The sequence below is a fragment of the Lagenorhynchus albirostris genome, chromosome 8, assembly GCF_949774975.1.
Source record: "Lagenorhynchus albirostris chromosome 8, mLagAlb1.1, whole genome shotgun sequence".
NCBI classification, from domain to species: Eukaryota; Metazoa; Chordata; class Mammalia; order Artiodactyla; family Delphinidae; genus Lagenorhynchus; species Lagenorhynchus albirostris.
In genome coordinates, this window is record NC_083102.1 from 98,941,023 (window position 1) to 98,954,039 (window position 13,017).

General features: G+C 44.4%; 1 protein-coding gene across 1 annotated transcript in view; it reads right to left on the reverse strand.

Moving 5' to 3' along the window:
- Window positions 1-10,656, reverse strand: part of PKD1L1 (polycystin 1 like 1, transient receptor potential channel interacting) — a 32,772-nt gene extending 22,116 nt beyond the window's left edge. Inside the window, 1 exon segment of the mRNA XM_060156194.1 lies at window positions 10,625-10,656. Coding sequence (XP_060012177.1) covers window positions 10,625-10,656 — 32 coding nt within the window.
- Between the last annotated feature and the right edge of the window lie 2,361 nt (window positions 10,657-13,017).

Genomic DNA, 13,017 nt, shown 5'->3' on the forward strand with positions numbered 1-13,017 from the left:
TCTTCTGTATGTTTGAAATTACTGGTAAGTAAATTACTTTTCAAAACCACCATTTCAGTATCATACCAGAAAAGCAGAGAAGCATCAGACTTCCTTATAGAGACCAAGCCTCTGGAGCTCAGATCCAGTTCACCCAAAGTGGTGAAGCTACCTGCCCCTGTGGGAGCCCACGTGTCATTAGGAGGCACTATGGGAGATCATATTAGTAGCCACCACGTCTTGGATGTTGTGGATGACCTGGATATGGCTGAAACAGTGGGATTTTTAAAATTCCAATATTCCACTGCCCCATGAAAAATCTATTAGATGTTACAGCACACCTGAAACGAACACGACGTCGTATATCAACTATACTCCAATTTTTAAAAAATTAAAAAAATAAACTATTACAGTTTAAAAAAAAAAACAACAGTTAGAACTAGTAAGCACATTCAGTAAACCTGGAGGCTACAAAATCAATATAAAAAATTAGTTGCATTTCTATACACTGACAACAAACCATCAGAAAGAGAAATTAAGAAAACAATCTCATTTACGATGGCATCAAAAAGAACAAAATACTTAGGAAAAAATTTGACCAAGGGCTTGAAAGACCTGCACACTGAAAACTGTAAGACAGTGAAGAGAGAAATCAAAGAAGATACAAATATTTGGAAAGATATTCTGTGCTTATGATTAAAAGAATTAATATATTAAAACATCTATCCAAAGCAAACTACAGATTTAACACAGTCCCTATCAAAATTCCAATGGCATTTTTCAAAAAAATAGAGCAAACGACCCTAAAATGTCTATGGAACCACAAAGGAACCCCAGTTGCCAAAGCAACTTGAGAAAGAAGAGCAAAGCTGGAGGCGTCACACTTCTGACTTCACGCTGCACTACAATGCTATGGTAACCAAAACACAGTAGCTTCGGAATAAAAACAGGCACATAGACCAGAGAAACAGAATAAAGGGCCCAGCAATGAAGCCACACATACGCGGTCAGTTAATTCACGACACATCAGCCAAGAACATACGATGGGGAAAAGACAGTCCTCTCAATAAGTGGTGCTGGGTAAACTGGACACCACACACAAAAGAACACCACAGACACCATCTTACATCACACACAAAAACTGACTAAAAACACACATGCAATTTTCCACATCAAGCCCTTCCTCTTCTGGGCCTTCTGAATGCCGACTCCCCCAGAACAGAAAGCATCTCCCCACTTTTCCTCACCTTTCTGCTCTTTATCCCCCTGCAGGAGTGTCTCACCCCGCGCCTCCCCGCAGGTGCCAAGGAAACTGATCTCCCTGCTCCCGTTCATTGGCAGGCAGAGCCAAGCCTCAGGCAGGACCTGAGTCAGAGAGGCGGGCTCAGTGACCCCTGTGAACCGTGGGGGAAATGTAGGTGTACCAAGCAGAGGCAGCACCCCTGCCAGCAGTCCTGCTGAATCCATTAAATTTCGGAAATTCAAACTAAAATGGAGCTGAATATCCCATAACTCCTCCAAAAATATTTAAGGAAAAATTCATTGGAGGTGATATGGAATGAAATGAATGTAGACACAAACTTTACAACTTATACCAAAATTTACTCAAAATTGTCTATAATACCCCAATAAAGATGTAAAAAAATAAATAAATAAATAAAAAATTGTCTATAGATAAATTTTATTTTTCTTTAAATATTTATTTATTTGTTTTTATTTGGTTGCACTGGGTCTTAGTTGCAGCATGTGGGCTCCTTAGTTGCGGCATGCAAACGCTTAGTTGGAGCATGCACGTGGGATCTAGTTCCCTGACCAGGGATCAAACCCTGGACCCCTGCATTGGGAGTGTGGAGACTTAACCACTGCACCACCAGGGAAATCCCTACAGACAAATTTTAAATGCAAAACTGTAAAATACCTAGAAGAAAACTTAGAAGGAAATCCACATGACCTTGGGTTTAGCGATGAGGTTTAAAAAACAACACCAAAAGCCTATCCACAAAAGAACAATAAACAACATGAACTTTATAAAATTAAAAATTTCTACTATGTGAAGGACTTTGCTCAGAGAACCAAAAGGCAAGCCACAAACTGGGGGAAAATATTTGCAACACATATATCTGATAGAATTTATACTCAAAATACAGAAAGAACTCTAAACTGTCAACTGAAAGAAAAACACACACGTGAGAGTTGCGAGTTAAGTTTTATTCAGGGTCTTACTGAGAACTATAGCCCAGGAGACAAACTCTCAGTAGCTCTGAGAAGCTGTTTCAGAAGAGTAGGGGAAGAGGCAGTATATATATGAATTTTTTGGCTGGGAAATACAAGTAGTCAACCATAAAAAGATTACTGCTAATCACAAAGAACAGAAATCTCAAGTTAATGATTTTAGTGCTTTTCTATGTATGGGAAGGTGCAAGAATCATTGAAATTTTTCCTTTGATGTGCATCTTAACTATCTAAGGGCCCGAATATCCAAAGCACAGAGCCCTTCATCCCGTGTTTTCCATCCTGAATTCCCCTCAGGGCACACTGTCAGTGGGTGACTGCAGTGAGTTGTGACTTAATCCTTTGTATAATGATGAGTGATGATGAGTGACACTCTTGTTTTTGTTTGCAAAAACAAACAACTCATTGAAAATGCATAAAGATCTGAACAGACACCTTGCCAAAGAAAATAATATACATAGTAAATAAGCATATAACATAATGCTCAACACCATACAATTACAAATTAAAACAACAGTGAGGTAGCACTGCACACCTACAGAACCACTTAACTAAAAAAAAAAAATGACAATACCAATTGCTGGAGGGTGACAAACAACAGAAATTCTAATTCATGGTTGACGGAATGACTACAGCCACTTTGGAAGATAGTTTTACTGTTTTTTTCCCAAAGCTAAACAAGTCTCACCTTAGGAGCCAATAATCGTGACTCTAAGTATTTAGGCAGCTGCTTTGAAAAACTATCCAAACAAAAAATAGCGTGCAACTATGCACAGCAGCTCTATTCCTAATAGCTAAAAACTTTAAGAATTCAGGAAGCCCTTCAGTAGATGAATGCATAAGCATGTCAAGGGGAGCAGAATATGCCACCCCCAAAATATGCCTCTTTGGCATAAAGATTATTGGGGGCTGATTAATTTTTAAAAACAGCAGACACAGGGGCTTCCCTGGCGGCGCAGTGGTTGAGAGTCCGCCTGCCGATGCAGGGGACACGAGTTCGTGCCCCGGTCCGGGAAGATCCCACATGCCGGTCCGGGAAGATCCCACATGCCGCGGAGCGGCTGGGCCCGTGAGCCATGGCCGCTGAGCCTGCGCGTCAGGAGCCTGTGCTCCGCAACGGGAGGGGCCGCAACAGTGAGAGGCCTGCGTACAACAAAAAACAAAAACAAAAAAAAACCCCAGCAGACACAGAAGAATCTCTGAAAACCAGAACAGAATTGCCCTTTTGAGAGGGAAATTTACAGTTTTAAGGGAAATCTCCATTTTTAAGGGTGTCTCCCTCTCTACCAGGAATAGAAGGATGACTAAATTTCAAGAAACTCTTATCAAAGGAGAAGGCCTGGATTTAAACCTGCATAACAACCATTCCCTCCTTTACTGTGCTTTGCCTGATAACCTCTCTTAACTGGATCCCCACTCCCTCCACATCTTCCTCTTGTTTTTAGATGAAGATGGTATTTAAGGATGCTGGCTTAGGCCACTTTGGGGAGTTACTCATTTTTTCTGGGTCTCTCCCATGTATATAGGAGGTATTCATGTTATTAAACTTCTGTTTGTTTTTCTCCTATTAATCTGCATTTTATTAAGGAGGGCTCTCAGCCAAGATCCTAGAAGGGGAGAAAGAAAATTATTTTCCCTCCCATACACATACAATGGCATACAATTCAGCAATAGAAAGGAATGAAACATCAGCTCACGTAAGGACACAGATGAATCTTCCGTGTATATTGCCAAGTGAAAGAATTCAAACCGAAGGGGCTACAGTATGACCCCTATTTATACGGTATTCTGCAAAACTATAGCGATGATAAACAGATCACAGGGCAGGGGTCTGAAGTATTCCGTGATATTTAGTGATGGACACTGCCACTATACATGTGTCAGTGTAATGGAGCAGGGACCTGTGAGCCCTTCCCAGGACAGATGCCCCCTCCCCCATGTCCTCCACCTGCCTCTTGTCTGTAGAAAAACTTTAGCCAGAGAATAACCTTCATCAGAGAAATGAGAAAACGCAGAAGCAAAGGAAAGCAGTCAAACACGACAAAATAATAATAGTTTAGCCATTACACAGAGTCAGGGACCTTTAGTTCCTCCTCAAGGGCTAGAGATAATTTTCTGAGCCACGTCCTTTGAGCTGTCCTGCAGATACTGAAAGCCCCACCAGGTGTAAGAAGTTAACTACATGATGACTAGACTGTAGCCATGACATAAGCTGTTCCACCTTGCAAAATTCCAAGAACTGGCCTCAAGGAAATGGGAACAAACGGACCCTAGAACTGAAGATTAGCTGTACTTAAAGCAATCAAGATGACACTGATCAGACCACCGCATGACCAACGTCAAGACGACTGTCAGAGCTGACTGTGCTGTTCCGCACGTAGCCCCCTCCCTCTGCCTATACACTCCTAAAACTCGCCTTTAAAAGTTCTTCCCCCGCCCCCAACAGCAACTGGGATTTGGTTTTTGGATGCAAGTCCACCTTCTCCCCAGGTTGCCAGCCTCCTGAGTGAAGCAAACTTTCCTTTCCTACCAACACTTGTCTCTTGAGTATTGGCTTTCAAGTGGCGAGCAGCCAACCCTGAGTTTGGTCACATCAAAACCTATAGATTTTTACAGAACAATGAGTAAACCATAATCAATTCAAAGTAAGTTATTTAGGATGTAGGAGTGGTGCAGGATGGAACACAAAATATGACAAAGAATCTAACTGCACTAGAAACATATGGAAAAAAACCTCACTGTAGGTTATGGGGCAGAAGGTACTGAGCACAGTGATTTGGAAACAAATGGAATAATGGCAAAATGTACGGTTCATAAACAGTGCACTCTATTTCATGAAGTCCTTTCCCATGGGTTAGTAGCTAACAATTCTGAAACCACTATATCTCTAATCCGAAAAGGAGCAATGAACTGAATAAATGGCAGATAGTGGGAGCCAGGTTCCTCACGGTTGGAGTGGTAGTTTGTAAGGAGAGAAGCCTCTGCCCTCCTAATCCTGGGTCTGAGCTTCCTGGGAGGATGGTGCGGGGAACTGACTGGCCCTAGGGAGTGCACAGCTCTTTACCCTGGGAAGGCCCTGCAGACAAAGGAACCTCACACTCAATCTTTCCACCCAGAACAGCTGGGCATTTAACTCTCAGCACTCTGGAATCAGTTAGTTGCAGCTTTCAAGACATTCTCGCCCCCAAGCACATAAAGGGGTATGGAGGTCTTGCCTTATCCCTAAGTTGGCCCAGAATGCAGGCCCTTCCAGGTCCTGGGACGTGGAAGGATGGAGGTGCCTGGGTCTCTGAGCAGCAGCAGAGAGCAAGGAGGGAGACCAGTCCAGAGGGCAGGGTTCTCCTGAAGTCTGTGAGTCCTGGTACCCTGATGAGATCCCTTCCCAGTGGGGACATTGGCAGGGCCTGCAATGGTTCCATTTTCCACCTGAGTCCCTTTGATTAAGCAACGGCAAAACCATCACTGGATTCAGGCGTCTTCTGGTGGTGTTCAAACTCTGACACAACAGCTTTACAAGGGGGCAAGAGAATGTGCTTCAGAACCTTCTAAAATGAGGAGGGAAGAGTGAAATTGAAAGAAATGAACCCCGAGGAGCTTTTCCTACAAAGACCCCCTGGGGGGAGAGGCAAGAATGGAAAAGCAGGGAACTGGTGAAAAACAGTCCCCACCAAGCACCTCCCTTGCACACGGGAAAAGCATAAGGGCCATTTTGGAACACAAAGGCCTCATTCCTGATTGAGGATGCCATCCTGGAGGCCGCTCACAAGGGAACCCTCCCCTGAAGATCCCTGAGAGGTGGGCTAGAGAGGTGGGCTGCCAAGCACATGGTAGAGAGACCTGGGAAATCCCTTGACCCATCCGGCCTCAGTGTGCACCTCTCTAAGATCAGGCCAGTGGTCACTGAATAGTAAAGCACTAGACTCTTGGACCCAAAGCAGCAGCCCTGACACCAGCTGCCCCATCTGCTGCTAACAGTTTTCCGGTCTTTTCTTCCTGTCATGGCTGCCAGTGAACCTCTCCTGCAACAGCAACTGCCCCTACCTTCCATCTTCCATGCTCCAGCCCTCCTACAGCTAAAATTTTCGGAACAGAGTGCAGAAGAAAAAAAGTGGCCATGAGCCAGAGCCTGAGGGGCACACCAGTGTACAAAGCTGTGTCCTCACCATCACCATCTGGACATGATGTGGCCCTTAGGGATTCCGGGATGTCTGGGTCAGCCTCACACGGGTGTCAACCTGGTCATGTGCACATACATGAGCACCTGGCTGTACCTAACTCTCATTAGTCAAGATGTTTGATCTTAGGGAGATTTCAACTCTGTAAGCCAGGCTATATACTCCTGGGGTTGATGACTGTGAAGGACAGATGCTCCCCAGATCTAGACTGCCCAGATCTTCTCTCTGAGTCAGAGAGGCAGAGGAACACAGGGTCTGTTTGCTGGAGCCAGAGGCCTCCATAATCACACGTTTCCTAAAAGGCAGGCAGGAAGTCTAGCTCCCATTCTGGAATGCGCACATGCACTTGCAGAATGAGAACAGCCCATGCAACTGACCCTTTAATTATAAAAAAGAAAGAAAATCAGGTAAAGCAAACTGGCATCTACTAAGATGGCATTTTCATCCCGAACACTACTCGAGTGTTTTTTTAGGAAGATTAATCTCATTTATAATAACTTAAAAAACTGAATATTCAGCAGCATGGCACTGACTAAATAATGCGACATTATGGAAACTTTGCAAACCACTTATTGGCATGAGAACATGCTTATGTAACAACATTGACTGAAATGAGAAGAATGCAAATTATGGAACAGATGTGAATGCGTGTGTGGTTCTGTGCGCACAAGTGACATGACAACTGTGGAGCCAGTCTGGGGACTGGCCAAGGATTCTGATGTCAGGCACCAGCGACACCAAATAAGGGCCAGGCATCAGCAAAAAATCTGCAAACAGTAAATGCTGGAGAGGGTGTGGAGAAAAGCTTTTTTTAAAAAGCTAGCATTTATTAAATGTCAATTATTAGCAGGTGACGGCTGGAAATAATGTTCTAGACCTGTTCTAGATGTATTTTATATATTCGATCATGCATATAACCAACTCTCTAGATGTAGCAAAAGATATACAACATGAGTTGCCAATTTATTTCTATTCATGATCAGGTGGTGGGCAGAGGGGAAGAAGAGAAAAACAAAACATCAAACCATGGTCCTCTATTCTTAGAGACCTCGGTCCTCCATACACGAAGGACAGGCTTGGCTGAAATAATGGCTAAAGTGGGTGAAAATGAAAGAGTAACTTAAACGCATTTACCCAGGAATGTCCAATTCAGGTGTTTCCGAGTTGAAAAGCATGTGAAGCAGGTATCTGCAGGGCAGGTGGGCATCTGGGAGCAGAGTGGGTGTCCACCAGCATTTGGGAGCCAGGACCGGGGGCAGGGGGACACAGGGGCTGCTCTTCCAGAGGCCTGCAGCGGGGCCCTGGTACTCCTGAGACTTCACTGAGACCCCAGCCACCCACATGGAATAAACCCCTCAAGCCAGGCTCCTCAGATACGGCTCTCAAGACAGAGCCAGGCTGTGTCTGCATCCTTCAGGGCCCTTTGACGAGCTGCCATGAAGGAGGTTGTGATGCCTCCCTGCCCTCCCTGCACAGGTCCTGCATTTCATCCTCACAGCCTCAACTTCCCTCTGCAAAACAAAGCTCCCTCATACCCACAGATCTCTTCCGAGACAGCTGAAAGGTCTGGGGCTCAGATCCAGGAGTAACCAGCTGCGAGGTTCTACAGAGGCATCACTGATGATCACTCCAAATTGAAAATGCTCACTTTGGAGAAAAGGAAACCCTCGGGCACTCTTGGTGGGAATGTAAATTAGTGCAGCCACAAGTTCCTCAAGAAGTTAAAAACAGAACTGCCATATGATCCAGGAATTCCTCTTCTGGGCATATTTCTGAAGGAAATGAAATCAGTACCACAAAGAGATATCTGCACTCCCATGTTCATTGCAGCATTATTCACAATAGCTAAGTCATAGAAACAACCTAAGTGTCCATCTACAGATGAACGGCTAAAGATAGTGTAGTAAACACAGAAGATGGAAAACTATTCAGCCATAAAAAGAAGAAAATCTCACCATTTGGGATACATGGATGAACCTGGAGGACATTATGCTAAGTGAAATAAGCCAGATGCAGAATGACAAACGCTGCATGATCTCACTTTTATGTGGAATCTAAAGTAGTTGAATCCGTGGAAGCAGAGAGCATGGTGGTTACCAGGGGGAAGGGAGAATGGGGAGCTGTTGGGATATTAGTCCATGGGTACAAAGCTTTAGTTATGCAAGATGAATAAGTACTGGAAATCTAAGGTACAATGTGACTTTACTAAATACTTGAAATGTGCCATTGAAAGGACTGAACTATCAAGCCATGCAGACAAAGATGAAGATTAACTGCATATTAATTAGTGAAAGAAGCCAGTCTGAACGGACCACATACTGTTTGATTCCAGCTATATGACATTCTGGAAAAGACAAAACTACAGAGATGGTCAACAGATCAGTGATGGCCCATACTTTGCGGGGAGGGGTGAGTTGAAAAGGGGACTGGGATGATGGAAGGAGGTCCAAATGGGCCAGTTGAGCGTGAACTTCCTCTGGTTAGAAGATCATGTGATCATGCTGGGTATGAATGAAAAAGCCTGGGGTGTGTAGTACCGGTGTGAACAAGAAGGCTACTTCTCACTCTAGGAGACAAAGGTCTTATTCCGTATTACATGTAACTATTTCAGAACCAGTTCTGAGAAATTTAACTTTTACTATAAAAAATGTATAACAAAAAATTTTCCATTTAAACCATGTTTAAGTATGTGATTCAGCTGCATTAAGTATATTCACAATGCTGTGCAACCATCCACCACTGTCCACTTCCATATATCGTTCATCATCCCGAACAGAAACTCTGAATCCACTAAACAATAACTCCTCATTCCCTCCTGCCCCTAGGCCCTGGGAACCTCTATTCTTCTTCATGTCTCTATGAAGTTATCTTTTATAGACACTTCATATAAATAGAATCATACAACATTCGTCCTTTTGCGTCTGGCTTATTTCGCTTAGCATAAAATGTTTTCAACATCCATTCATGTTATAGCATGTGTCAGAGTTTCACTGCTTTTAAAGACTGAATGATTATTCCATTAAATGTACCATACCACATTTGGTTTATCCATTCATCTGCTGACGGACGGCTGACTTATTTCCATGTACTGGTGATTGTGAATGATGCTACTATGAACCATATTCAAGTATCTGTTTGAGTCTGTTTTCAATTCTTTTAGGTACATGCCTAGAAGCGGAATTGCTGCATCATATGGCAATTCTATGTTTAAATGTTCAGGAAACCACCACACTGTTTTCCGTAACAGCTGCACCATTTTATATCCCCACCAACAGCACACAAGGCTCCAGATTTCTCCGTCTCCTCGTCATGTGAAGCTCTTGGGGAAACCTCCCCAGGTAGCCACCTTGGGATACAAAGATGGCAACAAAATTGGGATCTTCTTTGAAAATAAGATGACCTGCTCCTGCTAGAAGCTGCTTCGTTACTTTCCCGATACTTGGACACCTCTCCCAAACTTCTACACGAACAGTTTCTTCTGCCTTCAGGCACTATCCCCTGTTGCCTGGAAAATCCCTTCCAGTGCCAGCTCAGTTTGTCCTCCTCTGAGCAGTCTTCCTTGGTTCATCCAGGTCAAGTTGCTGTCCTTCCCTTGGCGCCAGGCTAACCTGTGCCCACATCACTGGGTAGTGATTGTCTGAGTGTCTGTTTCCCCCAGACCAGGAGCTCTTCATGGCAGTCTCTGAGAGGGACCCTTAGCGTCCTCAGGGCACAGGATCGATCATGGTACATTGGAGGAAACCTTTGTCCACTGAGTGACAACCAGTTTAGGCTCAGGTGAAGCCCTGTGATGGGGCTCTCCAAGATCTGCTCTGTGCTCCTGTGTACCAGGCCATATACTGTCCTCACAGAGCCTGGTGTCGGTGGGGGGTGGTGGTGTGTGCAGGGAGGTAGATATTAAATAGTCAACAAATCGCTCTTCCATTAGAGCTACTGTGATCAGTGCTATAAAGAAATTTACAGAGGTGGCCATATACAATGGGGATCAGAATATGGCTGGTATAAATCAAAGTGTCTACCCAGCAGGACTCAATTAACATTGGTTTTACAAATGTAAAAGAAAAGTGACTTTTAGGTTGACATCTAAAGTTTGAGTACTGCATTAGTTTTCTATTAATGCTGTAACAAATCACCACAAACTTGGTGGCTTAAAAGAACACAAATATTATCTCGTAGATGTGAAACTCAGAAGTCTAAGATTGGTTGGCAAGGCTCTGGAGAAGAAGCCCTTCCCTCACCTTTTCTGCCCTACAGGCCGCCTGCATTCCATGGCTCGTGGTCCCTTCGTCCATCTTCACACCTCCAGAAGGAAATGCAGCTCTGCCAACACCCTGAGTTTAGCTCAGTGAGACCTAGGTCTGACTTCAGCCTACAAAACTGTAAGAAGTAAACTTATATTGCTCTAAACTACCACATTTATGATCATTCAAATGCAGGCGGGTAGGACCTCAGGGGGCTGTGAATCCAAGGCAGTCTGTGATCCTGCCCCACCTTCACTTGCTGAGGAGGGGGGAAAAGTGAAACTAGAGCGTACAAAACAGGGAGGACACTCACAGGAGACAGAATTTGCGGAGGTTCAGCCAGTCTGACAGGAAAACCAGGCACATCACTGCAGGAGATGGAGACAAATTTGGAGGCAGAGGAGAAGGAGGGACAGCAAGGAGTCAGTGCCCCCTCCCCAGGGCGACACTGCAACATGCTGGGCTTTCCCAGCTGACAGCAGTGACCTCTCTCGCAAGGGGGCAGAAAGCGGAAGTGGTGAGCAGCTCACTGCCCAGCTGCATGGATCACAGCTGGAGGGATCCATTTCTCGCCGGCAGCACCCAGATTTCTGAGGAGGAACCCCCATGATGGGGCAGGGAGTTGGGGAGGCGAGGAAAGGGAAAGAGGCAGATAAGAACAACAAAGGGCATTAAAGGGTATGTTTTCTGCTGTCTGCTTCAGAATTTCAGCAGGTCTGCCCTTGAACTTCTGTGAGTGCCCCCACTGAAGGATCCCCCGACCAGGCTGTGGGTAGCCTGAAGCCCCGGGTGCTAAGCCCTCACCTCCCCACTCTCTGCCACCAGCTCTTTTTTTTTTTTTTTTTTTTTCCGGTACGCGGGCCTCTCACAGCTGCAGCCTCTCCCGTTGCGGAGCACAGGCTCCGGACGCGCAGGCCCAGCAGCCACGGCTCACGGGCCCAGCCGCTCCGCGGCACGTGTGATCCTCCCGGACCGGGGCACGAACCCGTGTCCCCTGCATCGGCAGGCGGACTCCCAACCACTGCGCCACCAGGGAAGCCCCACCAGCTTTTTTTTTTTCTTTTTTAACATCTTTATTGGAGTATAATTGCTTTACAATGGTGTGTTAGTTTCTGCTTTACAACAAAATGAATCAGTTATATATATACATATGTTCCCATATCTCTTCCCTCTTGCGTCTCCCTCCCTCCCACCCTCCCTATTCCACCCCTCCAGGCGGTCACAAAGCACCAAGCTGTTCTCCCTGTGCTATGCAGCTCTTTTTAATGTGTCCGTGAGTGCAGCCATGAGAGCCAGCACAGGTAAAGAGAAACCAAAAACTTGAGCTATACTGCCACCTTCCGGTAAACAAAAGAAAAGTTTCTAATTGCCAGCCTGTTGAACTGTATGTACAAAGTAAGCAAGCAAAAGGCTTCCTTAGTTAAGGAGGTTATTCGCTACTTCAAATGTGATGGCAGAGGCACATTTCATCAGAAACTATGAAAAATCACGGTAATATGGCATCACAGAAAGAAAATGACAATACTCCAGCAACTAAACTCCGAGGTCCACAATCCTGTGATCTAACTGATAAAGAATTCAAAATAGCTGGTTTGAAGAATTCTATAAGCTTACAAGGAAACTCAGAAAGGTAATTCGATGAACTCAGGAATAAAATTAAAGAACAGAAGGAGTTCTTTACCAAAGAGATAGAAATTTTTATAAAGAACCAAACAGAAATTCTGGAGCTGAACCATGCAATTAACGAGATGAAGAATGCATTAGATAGCTTAGGGCGGACTGGATGGAAGAAAGAATAAGCAACTTGGAGGACAGAAATCTGGAAATGACTCCTTCCTAAAAGAGAACTAAGTTTTTTAAAAAGTGAAGAAACACTACAAGCTATGAGATTTAAAGAGAAAAACAAATATAAGAATAATTGTTATATCAGAAGGAAAGAGAGCGAGAAGGGAGCAGAGAGTATATTTAGAGAAATAATAGCTGAGAACTTCCCAAACCTGGGGAAGAGACTGGATATACAACTCCATGAAGCTAAGAGAACATCTAACTACCTCAATGCAAAAAGACCTTCTCCAAGATATATTATAGGAAAATTGTCAAAAGTCAATGACAAAGAATCTTAAAGGGAGCCTGTGGGAAAAAAGAAAGTAATCCACGAAGGATCACCCATTAGGCTATCAGCATAGTTCTCAGAAGAAACTAGACGGGCCAGGAGAAAGTGGAATGACACACTCAAAGTGTTAAAAGACAAAAACTGCCAGCCAAGAACACTTTACCTGGCAGTTATCCATCAGGTTAGAAGGAAAGTTAAACGCTTTCTCAGACAAAGCTAAGGAAGTTCACCACCACTAGATCTGCCTTGCAAGAAAGGCTGAAAGGAGCTCTTCAAG